The sequence below is a fragment of the Pipistrellus hanaki genome (assembly GCF_964339955.1).
Source record: "Pipistrellus hanaki genome assembly, chromosome: 4".
NCBI classification, from domain to species: domain Eukaryota; kingdom Metazoa; phylum Chordata; class Mammalia; order Chiroptera; family Vespertilionidae; genus Pipistrellus; species Pipistrellus hanaki.
The window spans coordinates 73,297,310-73,315,221 of record NC_140506.1 but is presented as its reverse complement, the minus strand read 5'-3'; the positions used below and the strand labels follow the sequence as shown (position 1 = coordinate 73,315,221).

The 17,912-nt window shown below is 50.8% G+C and overlaps 1 protein-coding gene across 1 annotated transcript; it reads right to left on the bottom strand.

The window, feature by feature from the left end:
• Window positions 1-1,703: 1,703 nt before the first annotated feature.
• TMEM270 (transmembrane protein 270) lies at window positions 1,704-17,702 on the bottom strand (the record flags this gene model as incomplete). The annotated part of the gene is made up of 4 exons (XM_084880826.1): window positions 1,704-2,027; window positions 2,141-2,575; window positions 4,853-4,949; window positions 17,584-17,702. The coding sequence occupies 4 exons, from the start codon at window positions 17,700-17,702 to the stop codon at window positions 1,704-1,706; spliced, it is 975 nt and encodes a 324-aa protein (XP_084736952.1).
• Between the last annotated feature and the right edge of the window lie 210 nt (window positions 17,703-17,912).

Genomic DNA, 17,912 nt, shown 5'->3' with positions numbered 1-17,912 from the left:
GAAACATTTTTACCTTAATGTCTCTGTATCTTTGGTTGTTGCTTATTTTAATTCAGTAGAAGTAAAAGATAGCAGTATCACATGCACGGCCCAGAACCTCCCGGCTGGTCCTGGCCTTCAGCCCGACCTCCAGCTCATCTTGCCTCTGGTCCTCTCTTCCCATGCACCCCCCTTCCCCCTTTGAGGCCTTTCTCCACCTGCCCCTCTCTCCCTCCCTCCCTCAGGCCCTGCAGGCCCCAGGTTGTCAAGCACCAGCTTGGTCCCTGGCAGTGCAAGGCCCTCCAGCTCCCCATGCTGCACTGGGCGTTCCCCTCCCCCCAGGCGCACACTCCTGCACCCAGCGTGCCCGGTAAGCTGGGGGTGTGTCCTGGAATCCCAGGAGTGTCTGCTCCTTCCCCAGGGCTGTGCAGAGCCCTCCCAGCAGGTGCTCTGCCTCATTGGCCAGACCGGAGGCCTTTGCAGGGCTCCCCACAAGGACAGGCTGGGACTGCTCCTCGGACTTGGAGGAAGGGCCTGGAAATTCACTGCACACCCACCCTGGGCCGCCTGCAGGTCCCTGTGGGAGACAGGGCAGGAACCCGGCCCTAACTTCCCCGGGAGCCAGAATGGAGAAGGAGAAGCAGGGCAGAGCTCTCGGGAGCATCCTCGCGCACTCACACCACCCTCAGGCTTGGGAGTGAGCGGAGGTTGATTGCTGACTCTCAAGAAATCATCCCTTCCCCCCACTTTACCGTATCACTCACCTCAGTGGTGTCGGGGGATTTGACCCACTGCAGCTTGAACTCTCCTAGCTGATGAGCCCTCCCTCAGCAAGACTGGGCAGCTAGGGGTGAGTGCTGAGGAAATGATGTTCCCTCTTTCAGGAGGGAATGGACATATGAATCTGTGAATGGATTTGTGAGTATGTGGATGGGTAGACAGGCTGGATGGATGGATGGATGGATGGATGGATGGATGGATGGATCTGTTGATGGATTTGTGGGTGAGGAGGTGAATGAATGGGTAGACAGGAGAGTAGATAAGCTGAGGATGGAAGGATGAAGGGTTGAGTGGGTGGGCGGGTGGGTGGACATTTGGATGGATGGGTGGGTGGGTGGGTGGTGGGTGGATGGGTGGGTGAGTGGGAATTAAGTGGCTAAGTGTGTAAATGAATGGATGGGTTAGCTACAGACTGAGTCAGGAATAACTACTCCTCAAAGGAATTTTCTAAATCTCTGAAATGTGAGGCCCTGGCACCCCCCAAAGGCCAGAGTCTCTCACTACCCCGCTCCTCTAAAACACCAGACACCAGCAACCCTGGGACCCAGGGACGGGGCCTGGAGAAAGTGAGGGCTTCTGGGAAACAAACATCTGGGAAATAAACAGTGCTGGCTTTTCCCCTGATTCACTCTGGGCCCTTGGGATTGTGCCACCTTCTGAGGCTCGATTTTCCTTATCTGGAAAAGGGTGCTGATCAAACCTGATGCCTGTGTCACTATGAGATCTAAACAAAATCACGCGTGTAAAGTGTCTGAGATGGTTATCTGGCATGTATCGGGTGATCAAGGAACGTGATTTCCTTCCCAGAGGCAGCCCTCGGGCACGCATGCAGGCACCCACACGCATACATACACATGCGCGCACACACATATGTGCACACACATCCCTCCAGCCCCGTGAGGCCCTAGACCCGACAAGACCAGGAGAGGCAGATGAAGACACGTTTATTCTCCAACGGTCTCGCGCTCTGGCAGGACTGGCCCGGCCTTGAGAACCAGAGACTCAAAGAACGGGGACTCAAACAGAGACTCGGCTTCCTGGGGCTCGGCCTCCTGGGCCGGGGCCAGCTGGGCCGTGTGCTCAAAGGCGGCCTGCAGCAGGTGGGAAGCCAGGCAGGTGGACCAAGTGACCAGATAGGCCAGGCGCCAGGCGGTAGCCTCGATCGTGCTCTCCACACACCCGTACAGACGCTTCGTCAGCGCCTGCAGCTCCAGGACCACCTGGTTCTCCAACAGAGCCTGGAGGGACGGAGAGGATGGGCAGGGGGCCACCACGCGCTCACAGGACCGCACTGCCCGACGGCTGGCCCGCTAGCCCAGCCCCGGTCATGCCCGGCCCCCCGGACCTGCCCCGGCAGCCTGCCCTGCGCCCTGCCACCCACCTTGCCGGGCAGCCAGCCCGGACTGCAGTGGTGGGCCTTCCACAGCAGCCGGCAGGCGAGCAGCAGCAGCAGCAAGGCGGCCAGCATGAGGCTGTGCAGACACGACAGAAGCAGGTCCACCCAGGTGGCCGCGGAGAGACCCAGCTGCTCCCAGGCACCCGGCTGCTTCGGGTCCAGGCCGAGGGCCCGGGCACAGCCCAGCGTTCCCGCCCACACGAGCCTGGGCACCCTCAGCACCAGCCACACAGGGAGCTCCATCAGCGCCAGCCCGGCCCGCAGGACCGAGCCCACCGGGCAGGCGGGGAGCCCAGGCTGTGGGTGGGCGGGCCGGCTGCAGGAGCCCTGGGCCTGCTGGAGCAGCCCGGACAGCCAGTGGTTGAAGAGGGTGATCTTGAGGAGCAGAACGTTGTAGAGGTGGGCCCGGTTCTGGACCAGCTGCGGGGAAAGGGGAGCCCGTGGTCACCCATCGTCCCTCGGTGGGGGCAGGAGCCCTCCCTGAGTGTTATTGTGGGTGTTGGGGCTGCCAGGTCACCTTAAGCCAGGCCCCCCTCCTCTCGAGGCCTCAGATACCCCACATATAAGAATGGTCTTTGCCGCTGAAACCGGTTTGGCTCAGTGGATAGAGCGTCAGCCTGTGGACTGAAGGGTCCCGGGTTTGATTCTGGTCAAGGGCATGTACCTTGGTTGCGGGCACATCCCCAGTAGGGGGTGTGCAGGAGGCAGCTGATCAATGATTCTCTCTCATTGGTGTTTCTAACTCTCTATTCCTCTCTCTTCCTCTCTGTAAAAAAATCAATATATATATATATATATATATATATATATATATATATATATATTTAAAAAAAAAAAAAAAAGAATGGTCTTTATCTGTTCACTTCTAAGGACTCCGTTCTCTTAGAAAGTGTCTCCTCTTACATGTGGTTCTCTCTCTTGTGGGTTTAAATAATTATTTCTAAAACTCGAGACTGAAGGAGATTGACAATGATGATAATGTCGATGACATAGGAGTGACCATCCCCCTCAGCCCTCTAATCCTGTAGGATCTGAATCCGTTGCTTCTCTGGTAGCAAAGGGCAGTGTCCTTAGGGGCAGAGAGTGTGAGGCGTGGGGGACAGGGACGGAGGAATGCCTGACCCGCTGAGAGGGGTGAAGGAGAGGGAGGAAGCTAGTGTGATGTCCATAGTTCTGTCCTGGGAGACAGGTGGACATGAGGTCTCCCTCCATTGGGAGGCAGTGGGGTTGGATGGGGAAAGAGCCCTGAAGCCCCAGCCCCTGAGTAACACCGGCCCACCAACCTGGACCCCGTGTGTCCTTGTCCACAGGACCATCTGGAGCCCTAAGGGATGTGGTGAGAGGGAGCAATCTGGGGTTGACGGTATGCCCTCCCATATGAAGGATCAGCAAGGCCGAGGGGATGGAGCTTTGCTGGGAAAGGAAGGAAACACAGGGGTCCACCTACAGGAGGAATTAGGATGGGGCAGGAAACAGCATCTGCCCCCACCCCCGCCCCCACCAGTGGATAGTGCTGAAACCAGGGAGGGGAGCAGCCTCCTACATCCCACATGACCTATAAGGTCCGTTAGAGCAGAGAAAGTGTAGGCTCAGAGAGGTAGAGTAATTTGCCCAAAGTCACACAGCTGAAGAGCAGAGCAGCCAAGATTCAAAGCCAACTGCCTGTCTCTTCCTGCTACACCAGGTCCTCTCCCCATTCCGCGCCTCAGCAGCTGGCCCCAGGGACCCACTGAGCAGCTGGAACTCACAGACATGGCCCCAGGCATCAGCATCTGCATGTCTTCAAACAATGAATGGGGCCTGGCTGGCGGGGCTCAGTGGTTAAGCTGAGGTCACAGTTCAATTCCCGGTCAGGGCACATGCCCCGATTGTGGGCTCCATCCCCAGTGTGGGCCATGCAGGAGGCAGCGGATCAATGGTTCTCATCATGGATGTTTCTCTCTCTCTCTTTCCCTCTCCCTTCCTCTCTGTAAGAAATCAATAAAGCCAAAACCGGTTGGCTCAGTGGATAGAGCATAGGCCTGCAGACTGAAGGGTCCTGGCTGGGTTCGATTCCAGTCGGGGGCATGTACCTTGGTTGCGGGTACATCCCCAGTGGGGGGCGTGCAGGAGGCAGCTGATTGATGACTCTCTCTCATCGATGTTTCTAACTCTCTACTCTGTATCTCTCTCCCTTCCTCTCTAAAAAAATCAATAAAATATATATATTTTTTAAATCAATAAAATGTTTTAAAAGTAAATATATATTATATATATATATATAAATAAATTATATTTATTTATATATATATATAATATATAAATTTAGCTGGATGGGAAAGGCAATGCTGGTCCCACAGGAGTGATTCTCTAGAGCAGTGTTTCCCAAAGTGTGGTGCGCACCCCCAGGGGTATGGGAAGAGTTTGCACAGTGCTTAGCTGCGCCTAATACATCCTTTTATTTTTTTGACGAGGGGTACTCAGCGTTACAAAAATTATAGAAGGGGTACACATAGGTCACAAGTTTGGGAAACACTGCTCCAGAGGAAATGCCGGCCCTGGGCCTTGGGGCGGGGCTCCTGGGAGCTGTCAGATTATCCAGGAGGCAGGCAGTCACCCAGCCCCCCTGCTCAGGACGGGTCACCGGGTCACCGGGTCCAGCAGCTCCCAGGGAGCTTTGACCCAAGCCCTCCCCCCTCTACCCCGGACCCCACTGACCAGCACAGACAGCTTCACCAGCAGCAGCAGAATCCCCATCAGGCTGGGTCTGGAAGGAGGGATGGCTTCCACGCCCAGCCTCCTGCGCCTCCTCCAGCTAGGAGAGGCAGGTGACCTCACAGACACCAGAGGGCAGGGCCAGGTTACCGTGGGGACCCCATTGCCACAAGAGAATCACCTGCTTCCCTCCCCCTTCCCTGCACCAAAACTGGGGTGTTTGTCTGCCTCGTCCTGTCCACCTTCCATTGGAGGCTGCTCCCAGGGACATCAGCTCCCCAGCACGGAGGGCTCAGGGCCTGCAGCAGGCAGCGGAGCAGACAGAGGGGCGGACGGAAACAGGTGTGCCCCCCACATTCTTCCAACGCCCCACGTATCCAAGGCCGGGAAATAAAAACCTGTACCTCAGGGCCGCGGTGACAGGACGCTTAGAGGCAGAGGGGACTGAGCATGCTCAGCTGCCCAAACCGGAAGGAGCCTGCCCAAGCCCCCACGCCCATTCATTCCTGCATTTTCCTGAAGGTTGGTCCCCAGTCACAACGCAGGGGGTGAGGTTGTGACCTTTATCCTCGGATCTTAGGGACACTTGAGCGGTGTGACAGAACAGAAAGGCTTCGTCTGCCGCGCTGGCAGAACCGAACACGGAACAGGACACTGAACACGGAGAACTGCCGTGGAGAAATAGCGGCTCTTTTTTTACTATGAATGGAGCCACCCCGGAGAACAGGACGCTGATGCTCACAGGGTGACCTTCCCCGTAGCATGCAGGTCACATACGGGCAAACATCAGACCCCAGGGGTGAGGGGCGAGGGGTCCTGCTGGGAGCTGATTGGTTAGACGTGAGGGGAGGGCCTAGTCATCTCTCCAGGTCTGGGGGGCAGCTCTCGGCCTTTCCCCGCATCCCTTTGTCTGGTTCCATGCGAAAGCAGTCAGGAGAGCGGCCCACCTGAAGGCTCGGGAACTAAGACATACTAGTAACCTAGGTCAAAATGTTATCTTTTGCCCGCCAGAACCCTGGGACCATTGGTTAGGTCCCGGCTACTGTCCCCTGCTGCCTCAGGGATTGCCAATTATAGGGAAAGATGGGGGAGGGAGGAGGCTAGGTGAGAGAGAGAGAGAGAGAGAGAGAGAGAGAGAGAGAGAGAGAGAGGACTTCTAGAGCTGGACTTTATAACTAGTTAATCAAAGTCCTAAGGACCCTGGGTTTCAGTGGGCTGTGAGACTAGGCAGAGGAGAGCAAGGAGGAGAAAGTGTGCCTCGGAATGTCCCGGAAAGGGACCTGTCCTGGGGAAAGAGGGCACATCTGCGGAGCGAGCCCCCTCGGGGCCACAAGAGGCAGCAGGAGGCCACACGCCGCCACCAGAATGCTGGAGAAACTGCTGGAGCCATTCATCAGAACACTTAGAATTCCAGGGAACCCGGAGCCTGGGGCACAGCTCTCACACGGCTTTCCCCAGCAGCGGCCCCAGGGGCTCTCCCCTCTGTCAGAAATGTTTCCAGGCGCCATCCCTGGGGCACAGGCCCCCAGGAGTGCCGGCTCTGTGGGGACAGGGCCCCTCCGCGCAGACCGGACGGATGAGAGCCACCGGCCCTTGCACGCAGCACCATTTCCATCCTCTCCATTCCCTGGGCCTGGCCCCCTGGCACCTACCCCACTGTCCGGACAGCCTGCCAGCATGAGCCCCTGGAATGTCAGCGAGGACCTTTGTCCCGGCCAGCCCTGTGACCTTTTCCCGGGGCAGGAGCTGGGGCCTGGAAAGTGGAGGATCCAAAGTCCCTCCATTCTGTCCTCGGCCTTTGAGCCCCTCCCCCACCCGCTCTGTCTCCAACGCTGTGGCCCTGGGAAGTCACGAGGGCTTCGGAAAGGCCGGGGAGCGAGGTTTTGAAGGATGGGTAGGAGTTGTGCAGAGAAGAGTGTGTGAAGGGCGGTCCGTGCAGAGGGCGCAGCTTGATTTAAACAGTCCAGCGTTACCAGAGCAAAAAGTGGGGCGCTGAGAGGAGCACAGAGTAGGTGGTGAGGTCAGCAAGGGCCACATGGGTCCAGGAATATTCTATTAAATGACAGGAGCCGTTCAAGAGGTGAAGCCTCAAGGCCACTGGAGAGCACTGCGGGCTTCAGATCAACCCCTCTGGCTGCCTGAGGAGGCTAGCCGAGGAGGGAGGAGGGGTGAGGGGATCTACTGGGAACCCACAACAATAAACCCTCCGGGCATGAGGTGCCGGGAGCCTGGACTGGGGCTGTGGCGCTGAGAATGGAGGGAAGTGGGCAGAGGCCAGAAACGCGTGGACGGTGGAACCAACAAGGATGGAAGCTGTCAAGGACGGTGAAAGGCCCGAGGCTGTACCCTGCTTGCGAACTCGCCTGTCAGCTGGCCAGAGCCTCCTGGATGCTAGGAGCAGGCACAGGACGCCTGGGTCAGAGAGGAAGGACCGTTTATCACAGCTCCAGCAGTGAACTAGAGTCTAAGCATTTTGCATTGACTCTTTGAGTCCCAAACCCCGTGAGGTGACGTGATTAGAGCCAGGTGACACCTGAAGCGTATTACCGAAGAGAACCCCTGAGCTTAAGGAACCCACGTCTTTTATAATAATAGGCAGAAGCCAAGCCTGCCCCTTGCTCCTGAGAGACACATTAGCCGCCTCACGTTGGACCATGCCTGTGCTGCACTGCAGAGGGAGACATTCTATACCCCAAGGTTGTTTGATACACAGACATTCCGGGAAAAATCATTCAGAACAAAGAGAAATCAGTTCCTTTGCAGGAGCACAAGTGGCCTATGGAAATTTTGTCTCCCAGCCAGAGGACTGAAGAGGAAGAGGGGTACATTGAGGCAGGGCTCAGAATCCCCCTCAGAAGGATTGGGCAAAGGGTGGGTGGTGCTGCTGCCAACTGAGGTGGGGCGGGGGGCGCGTCGAAGTGGGTTTGGGGAAGTCTGAGAGGTTGCCGGGAGTCAGATGGTGAGGACCGAAACTAAGACTTGCAACTCATTTCCCCGCCTCGCCTCTTGGGCTTGCCCCTCACCATCACCGGCATCACGTACCCAACACTTGTGCCTGCGCTGATGGTCCTCCACCTCACATTGACCAAACTGCCTGGACCGCGTGGCCCAGGCCGGAGCTGGAGTTGAAGAGACCTCATCCTGCCGCACTGCCCTCAGGGTGGGCCCTTGGGGTATCTCTTAAGCCCCATTAGGATGCCAGGGCCAAGTCTGTCTCAGCTCCACCAGCAGCTGCTGCAGAGCGCCCTCAAACTGAATTCTTCAGCAAAGAGCCCTCCACCCCCTAGGTTCAAGGCCACCCCTGCACTGCTGTGCTATGTGTTGCCTTGGGCAGTACCTCCCCTCCTAGCCCAGTCCTCACCTTGCAGGGTAACAGAGAGAACCAGAGGAGAGAATCCAGTTATCAATGCACATTGCCTTGCACGACGTCAGGGGGCACCATTCTCAGGTCCCTGCCCTGAACCCGAGAAGATTCTCCTTCCCTGCCAGGACCAATGGCGGCGAGAGTAAACGCAAGGAGCCCCGCCTCAGAAGCTTCCCACCACCAGTGTCCAAAAGCTCTCAGGGGCGCTCCTCTACAGGTGCAGGACCACGGCGCGGCCGCATGAGGGCAGCAGATACCAGGGTTGCTAGCCGGCACCACTGGGCGCGCTGAGCAAATTGGTGGAAAGTTTGCAGTTGTCCTCTGGCCTGCAAGGACAAAGCATTGTCAGCCCTGTAAACAACAGTGTTGCAGTGTGTTATCTCCAGGAGCTCGCCGGGCGCAGGTCCCGCCATGCCTGGGGATGAAACCAGCAAGAAAGGACCAGGACATGTGTATCTGCCTTCTCTCGTGTTCTAATGTTAAAAATTCACTTATTTCAAATATTCATCTCTCCCTCCCCCAAGTATGCAAAAATGATAAACATGCCTTCATACTTCTTAGAAATTGTATTTATTCTTTCTAAAGGTGATTTTTATCGAAACCACTTGAAATGCAAGAATAATGATTAAAAGCTTGTGAAAGCTGAGGGACCTGGCTTGTTAAGGAGACAGAGGGTTTGAACTGGCCTCCGTGTCTTAATTACAAGTCTGTGCTGCAGGCCTTCGTTTCCTTATCTGTGAAGATGGGGCAGAGCCTGCCAGGTGACGTTGCAGGGAGGAGTCAGGGAAATAACAGGGTCTGGGAGTGCTTTGGGCAGTCAGTACCTGGCCCACAGCCATGCTTGGGGCTGGTGGTACTGAAGTCATCATTGGTGGATGATGAAGAAGCTCAAGCCGAAACCGGTTTGGCTCAGTGGATAGAGCTTTGGCCGGCCTGCGGACTGAAAGGTCCCAGGTTTGATTCCAGTCAAGGGCATGTACCTTGCTTGCGGGCACATCCCCAATAGGGGAGGCAGCTGATCGATGCTTCTCTCTCATTGATGTTTCTAACTATCTCTCTCCCTTCCTCTCTGTAAGAAATCAATAAAATATATATTTTTTAAAAGCACAAGATTTTTTTAAAATAGGCTGCAAGTTGGACAAAACTACTTTAAAATATATGCAAATTTGTTTTGTTTTGTTTTTATTGATTTCAGAGAGGAAGTGATTGGGAGAGAGAAACATCAATGAGAATCACTGATTAGCTGCCTTCCACATACCCCTACTGTGTGCATAAATTTCATTAATTTATAAACCAATATGTGGAAATATTTATTTCAAACTACTGTCAGGCAATTTATTTAGAGCCTGAAATTCACTTGATTTTAAATCCCCCCAAAAAAACACTGCCAAAGATAAAGGTCATTGCTGTTGTAAAATTTATTTTTAAAATTTTTAACAGAAAAATGAATGAGCCAAAACCGGTTTGGCTCAATGGATAGAGCGTCGGCTGGGGGATTGAAAGGTCCCGGGTTCGATTCCGGTCAAGGGCATGTACCTTGGTTGCGGGCATATCCTCAGTAGGGGGCGTGCAAGAGGCAGCTGATTGATGACTCTCTCTCATCAATGTTTCTAGCTCTCTATCTCTCTTCCTTCCTCTCTGTACAAAATCAATAAAATAAAAATGAATGAAATGGTTTAAAAGGAGGGGGGGTGCCAAAACCCAGAATAAAAGCAATTTTTAAAGGATATAAACTTGCCAAACCACTCATTGTTCAAGAACATTATTCACCCCCAAAATAAACATTCGCATAAAGGTTCAAAACACATAAATGCCAGCCACAGAGTGCAAAGTCACACCTGTTAGGTACAAAAATCAACACGAAAAAATAGCGATGATAAATGCATTTTCTCCAATTCATTTGTTGATCAGTTTGTTCAGAACCAATGTGTTTAGTGCACTTGTTTCTGCCTATTCACCTAGACTTCTCTCTGGAATATTCTCCCACTCACTGGAATATTCAACACAACCACTCTTTTCTCCGTTTGCTCTTTTACCTTCAGGCCTCTTCCATTGTGAAGCAAATGTTTCTCGCCTGACTTATGTGGCTCAGTGGTTGAGCTTCGGCCTATGAACTGGGAAGTCCTGGCTAGACTCCCAGTCAGGGCAGGTGCCTGGGTTGCAGCTGGGTCCCCAGTGTAGGGCGTGCAGGAAGCAGCCAATCAATTACTCATCATTGATATTTCTCTCTCTTTCTTCTTCTCCCTTCTTCTCTAAAATCAATAAAAATATTTTAAAAAAGAAAAGAAAAGAAAAAAAGCAAGAAAGAAATGTCCATCCACCAAAGGCCACTTAGGTTGTTTTTATATCTTGGCTATTGTATTAAAAAAAAAATGCTGTAATGAAAAATGAATGCATCGGGCTATATCAAACTAAAAAGCTTCTGCACGGCAAAAGAAACTGCCAACAAAGCAAAAGGCAGCCAACCAAATGGGAGATATTAAAAACAACAGCTCCAACAAGGGGTTAATACTCAAAATATATAAAGAACTCATACAACTCAGTACCAAACAAACAAAAATCCAATTTAAAAATGGGCAGAAGCCCTGGCCGTGTGCTCAGTAGACCGGGTGTCATCCCTTGCGCTGAAAAGTTGGGGGTTTGAGTCCCAGTCAGGGCACATACCCGCCTTGCAGACTCCATCCTCAATTGGGGATGTGCAGGAGGCAGCAAATCGATGTTTCATTCTCTCTCTCCCTCTTCCGTCCTCTCTCTCTAAAAAGAAATTATTTTAAATTTAAAAAAAGAAAATGGGCAGAGGACCTGAGACACTTTTTCTAAGACATACAAATGGTCAACAGATATAAGAAAAGATGCTCAGCTGAAACCGGTTTGGCTCAATGAGAGCATCAGCCTACAGACTGAAAGGTCCCGGGTTCGATTCTGGTCAAGGGCATGTACCTTGATTGCGGGCACATCCCCAGTGAGGGGTGTGCAAGAGGCAGCTGATCGATGATTCTCTCTCATCGATGTTTCTAACTCTCTATCCCTCTCTCTTCCTCTCTGTAAAAAATCATTAAAATATTTTTTTTTTAAAAAAAGAAAAGAAAAGATGCTCAACTTCACTAGCTATTAGGGAAATGCACATCAAAACTATAATGACTCTTCCTGTAAGCAGCCTGAGCTGACCTCAAATGGTTCGCTATTCACCTGACCCAGAAAACCCCACAAAACCATGCAAATCAAGAGGTTCAAATCTGCTCTGGCCGGGCAGCTCAGTTGGTTAGAGCATTATCCCAATATGTCAAGGTTGCAGGTTTGATCCCCAGTCAGGGCACATACAAAAAGCAACCAATGAATGCATGAATAAGTGGAACAATAAATTGATGTTTCTCTCCCTCCCTCTCTCTCTCTCTCTCTCTCTCTCTCTCTCTCTCTCTCTATCTCTATCTCTCTCTATCTCTCTCTCTCACTAATTCTTTTTTAAATCAACCCATGGATGCAGATCGAAGTTTTTCTCCCTTCCTCTCAAATCAATAATTTTTTTTAAAAAGAAGTTCAAATCTTTGTGTTCACTTTAAGAACACTCGTGAGCCGGCACCGGTTTGGCTCAGTGGATAGAGCGTCAACCTGTGGACTGAAAGGTCCCAGTTTGATTCCGGTCAAGGGCATGTACCTTGGTTGCGGGCACATCCCCGGTAGGGGGTGTGCAAGAGGCAGCTGGTCGATGATTCTCTCTCATCGACCTTTCTAACTCTCTATCCCTCTCTCTTCCTCTCTGTAAAAATCAATAAAATATATTTTAAAAGAAGAAAAAAAGAAAAATAGAACACTCGTGAAACTGCCCGTCATCGAGGGTATGTACATCTGAAAAGCCACCACATATCTGGAGGGTGTCACTTTCCAGAAGCAGCGTGTGCCACTCTGTTGTTACAGTGGTGGCATTGGTAGGTGTGCCCAGGCCAAACAGTGGGGCTGGACACACAATCTGTGGCCCAAAAAGCGCTGCACATGCTTAAAAGTGCAGAGAGTGATGCTGAACCTCAGGGTTTTTCTGGTTGGGGAGCACATCCAGGTGAACAACGTTCCCAAGACGTGGTGCAGAACTCACAGAGCTCCTGGGTGGGTGAACCAGCGGGCAGCAACCAGTGGTCCGAGGACCACGGGTGGCCCCTGAGGTCCGAGAGGCTGGCGGCCGCTGGATCAAACCATAGATGATGAGCTCTGCCTGCCACATGGAGGTGATCCTCACTGAAAGAGGGCAGGTGGCCCCTAAACCAGCAGAGGGGGTGGCAGGAAGAAAAAGAGACCCCGGGGAAAACTGCAGAAACAGACAATGGCCTGGGAGTAAATTCAGCATGAAATAAGTACTAATAGATGCAAAAAGAAAATAATAAAATAAACTACAGTGAGATGCTCCCTCACACCTGTTGGAATGCCTATTATCAGTAAGACAAGTAATAACAGGTGTTGGAGAGGTTGTGGGGGAAAGGAATCGGGTGGAGTTCTGATTGGTGATGCGGGCTGTGAGCGAATTCACAGCTGAAAGAATTTTACTTTCCCTGAAGGAAAGGGCCGGAGCGTAGCTAACCAATATAGGGGCAAGAAAACAAAGGCTGGCTGCCCCTTTTAAGCCCCGGCTAAGCAGCGAGGAGGGCAAGGGGTGGGGGCCCCTGGGGGTTGTAGTTTGTTCTGTAGGACACGGTCCTGGCAGGTGTCCGAGGGAGGCGGCTTTTCGTGAGACAAAATGATGAGAAGTTCCAAGGAGGCTTGAGTGAAGGTAAGGGGGGAAGGGAGCTTTCTACTTATTATCCCTGAGTTGTTAAAACAGCAGGGAGGCTGAAACCGGTTTGGCTCAGTGGCTAGAGCAGTGTTTCCCAAACTTCTCTCATGATGAGAATCACCTGGTGGAGTTGTTAAAACACAGATTCCTGAATCCCAACTAAGAAGTGCTAAACTAGAATTTTTGGGAACATATAGGTAAAATTGTATACTTAACTAGTGCTCTAAGACAGATTTTATATACAGAGCACTAAGTTAGGTATGCAATTTTACCTATATGTTCTCAAAAATTCTAGTTTAGCACTTCTTAGTTGGGATTCAGGAATCTGTGTTTTAACAACTCCACCAGGTGATTCTCATCATGAGAGAAGTTTGGGAAACACTGGGCTAGAGCTTCGGCCTGTGGACTAAAGGGTCCCAGGTTCTATTCCGGTCAAGGGCATCTACCTTGGTTGCAGGCACATCCCCGGTGGGGGGTGTGCAAGAGGCAGCTGATCGATGTTTCTAACTCTCAATCCCTCTCTCTTCCTCTCTGTAAAATGTCAATAAAATATTAAAAAATAAAATAAAAAATAAAAACAGCAGGGAGGAGGTACGTGTAAGAATGTAACCTTGAGAATAGCTGATCTTGTCCCTCAGTCTGAACAGAGGGGCTGTTTGAATCAGAGCTCACAATCTTGGGGTTGAATTACGAGGTGCTTCTCATAAGGTGTGGAAAGCTACAGCAAAGAGAAGGAAAGGCCTTGTTCTATGCTAACATGACTCTCCTTCATGGCTGGCAGGGAAGGCACCGGTACAGTCACTGCGGAAAGCAGTATGGAGGCTCCTCAGACAATTAAAACAGTTACCATGGGACCCCTCAACCCCTCTTCGGGGTATCTTCCTGACATTTTAAAAAACATTTATTGGCAAAGATAGACACACCCCTATGTTCACCGCAGCACCATCCACCACGGCCAAAACATGGGACCACTGAAGTGCCTTACGATAGACTAGGGGTGTCGAACTCAATCAGAGAAGGGGCCAAAATCTAAAATCCAGCCTAAATCGCGGGCCGAATGGTTTACTGAACAGTCATAAACTGACAATGTCATAAACTGACAACGGAGTGCAGTGATGACAGCGCGGTGCGGGCCACATTGCAAGGCCTGGCGGGCTGGATTTGGCCCGCGGGCCTTGTGTTTGACACATGTGCTATAGACGATTGGATGAAGAGGATGCGGTACTTATATACCATGAATATTGCTCTGCCGTAAGAAAAGATAGAATACTGCCATTTGTGACAGCGCAGTGGACCCTGAGCATACCATACGAAGCGAAATCAGACAGACGGAAAAAGGTAAGAACCATATGGTTTCACTCATGTGTGGGATATAAAACTGAAAGCAACAAATAAAAAAGAAAAGCAAAAACTCACAGACAGAGACAACAGAAAGGTGGTTACCAGACGGAAGCTGGGAGGAGGAGAGAAGGGTGAAGGGGGCCGAATGTATGGCGACAGAAGAAGGCTTGCCTTTGGGTGGGAACACAATGCATTATACAGCGGCTGTGTTGCAGAATTGTATTCTTGAAGTCTATATAACTCTATTAGCCAATACATTTAACTTTTAAAAAATTTGGTACCATGAATATGTGAGTGCCACTATCTCTTCACAATCCTAGTTTCAATTCTTTTAGATAAATACCCAGAAGTGGGATTGCCACATCATGAGGTAATTATATTTTTAATTTTTGAGGAGCCTCAAAACTGTTTTCTATAATGGATGGCTGTACTAATTTACTTTCCCACATGTGAGACATATATATATATATATATATATATATATATATATATATATATGATGGAATATTATTCAGCTCTTAAAAAGAAACCCCTCCATTTGTGACAACATGGATGCTAAGTGAAATAAGCAAGACACAGCCAGCTGGTTTGGCTCGGTGGATAACGCATCAGACAGAAGGGTCCTGGGTTCAATTCCCGTCAAGGGCACATGCCTGGGTTGCGGGCTCAATCCCCAGTCCAGGGCATGCAGGAGGCAGCCAATTGATGATTCTCTCTCATCATTGATGTTTCTATCTCTCTCCCTTCCTCTCTGAAATCAATTAAAAAAAATTTTTTAAAGAAAAGAAATAAGCAAGACACAGAAAGAGAAATACTTCCTGAAGCTGAACTCTTAGACACTGAAAGTAGAATGGTGGTTGCCAGAGGCTGGGGTTGTGGAAAACAGGGTGTGGTTGATCAAAGGGTACGAAGTTTCAGGAATACAAGATGAATAGAGACCTAACGTACAGCATGGTGCTGACAGCGAAGAGGATAGCTTTATCAAATCCTCTCCACACACACACACACACACACACACACACACACACACACGCACACACACACACACACACACACACCGGTGGTACCTGTGGAGAGGTGATAGGTATGTTCATTAGCTGGATGGCAGTGGTCATTTCACAATGCATATCAAAACAGCAAGTTGGGCACCTTATGTATATACCACTTTTATTAAAAGAAAATAATGTCACTAGGTCCCCGAAAGGAGTCCTGCAGCCATGTTGTCACTCCTGCCAGCCACCGGCATCCAGCTCCTGCCCTCACTGCCCACTGCCACTGCCCTGGCCTCTCAACCACAAGCAGACACCTCGCTGCTGCATGTGGTGGAGAGACACCGTGAGCAAAGCCGAAAGGGAGCTGAGAGCCTGGGAGAAATGTTCACAACCCATGAAACAAGCCGAGGACCAGGGCCCAGAACACCCAGGACTTCTGAATGTTACCAGTACAAGGTCCGTGTGCCTGATGCTTCAGAAAGGAGGCACGTGTTCAGTACATCCCAGTTTGGAGTAAGGGAAGGCTTATTGATGGAGAAGGCCCAGCTCAGGAAGAGGAGAGTGCCTTATGGCTTCCACAAATCCATCCTAAGAGAGTCTAGAATGCTCTGGCCTGTGTTGCTCAATGGGTTGAGCGTCATCCTGTGCATGGAAAGATCACCAATTCAATTCCCAATCAGAGCACATAACCAGGTTGCAGGTTTGATCCCCAGTAAGGGGGTGTATGAGAATGGTGTTTTGTTTTGTTTTCCTCTCTCTCTCCCTCTGCCTTCCTCTCTCTCTATAATCAATAGAACCCAGCCAGTTTGGCTCAGTGGGTAGATTGTCGGCCTGTGGACTGAAAGGTCCCAGGTTCAGTTCCACTCAAGGGCACATGCCCTGGTGGCAGGGTGGATCCCCAGGAAGGAGCATGCAGGAGGCAGCCAATCAGTGATTCTCTCTCATCATTGTCATTTCTATCTCTCTCTTCCGCTCTGAAGTAAATAAAAAATATATTTTAAATAATAAAATCAATGGAAACTTTTTTTAAGAAAGTCTAGAATTCAGGCATCTTTTATGTCAAGGCCAGGGAGGAGGAGCCAAGCAAGAGGTGGGTAGGGACTTAGGTAGACAACGAGAGGATGACAGGGACCCAAGGAAGAGCGTGAACTTTCTAAATCCCTTTGTTCCCTGTAGGTCTGTTCTGTTCAGTCTGGTTCTGAAGGCTCTTATAAATCTCCAATAAATAATTATTATTTTGTACAATTCTCCCCCCTCTTCCCGCCATCCCCTCCCCCCTTGTCTTTGGGAAAGCAACCTCTGACAAGGGGCTGCTCAAGCCTCAAGCAGAATTCCTCTAGCTAATTAGCATCTCGGAGGCAGGAGCTATTAGCCTGAAGGAGGTGGAAGAAATACGAGCTGGAATTAAGACCGAGAGCGGGAACATTTCATTCTGTTACACAAGGAACTCCTGCAAATATAAATAAGATAAAAATCAAGTGACTCAAAAGCACACACAGGCGATGGCAATTCACAGAAAAGGAAACCCAAGAAGCCAATAAACGTATGAAAAGACGTTCAGCTTCGCCAAATGGAGGGAAATGCAAATTAAAACCATAATCTGATACTATCTCGTTTGCGAAATCAAAAGAAGTCAGACAGTACATGGAGCGCTGACGAGTTCCTGGGAGGGAAACGGAGCATCCATTCCACACTGGTCTCCCGGGCCTCACGGCCACCCAAGGTAGGAAACGTGTGGTACAAAGCCACCGGGTACAAGCATGTGGAACTGACGCAAGAAGTTAATAAAACAATAATTACCCACCCAAAGTGCAAAGCAATGTTTTTATTTCCTATTCATTCTATTTCACAGATGACTGAATTGTTTTCACTACCCCCTGATGCGTTACAAACTCCAGTCTGAGAAGCACTCCTCCGAGAAACATCCACTTGTGAACAAAAAAAACAACAACAACACATATGCAAGGCTATTGATGGCAGCATTCCCCCCCCCCCCCCCCCCCCCCCCCCGCCCCACATCAATAGGGAACTGGATAAATGAGCTGGGTGTAATCGCCTAGCGGATGACTGAGCAGTGGTTAAAATGAATGAGAGCTATACCCACCAGAGTGGAAAGATCTCAAAAGCAGTGTTAAGTGAAAAAGGAAATAACAGCTATATAATGATAGAATTTATATAAGTGGTTTTCAAACCCGTGGAGCAATCGTGCATGTTGTTTGGACACATATGTAGTAAAAATGTGAGATTCTGAGAACAAGGCCTAGAAGGTCCTCACCCATTCCTGCTGATAGGCGGTTCCCAGGGGCAGCAGATGGCGAAGGGCGAGGTCCGTGGGGGTGTCAGCTTCATCGTCATGATTTCTTCTGCTGCTGCTTTCAGATAATTTAAGGCCATCGTGGCAGAGTGCCAACATTGGTTTCCTCAGGGTGGTAGATGCCTGAATGTTCAGAACAAGTCAGTCAAGCAAAGGTCTGAAGGAAGAGTGATCTAGGGAACCATGCCTTTTCCCAGGGACGGGAGAGGCCTGGTGAGGGAGCGGGAGGAGACAGGTTAGGGGTGGGGTTAAAAAGAAATCTGAATTTTTGGTGTTACGCAGGGGAGCAA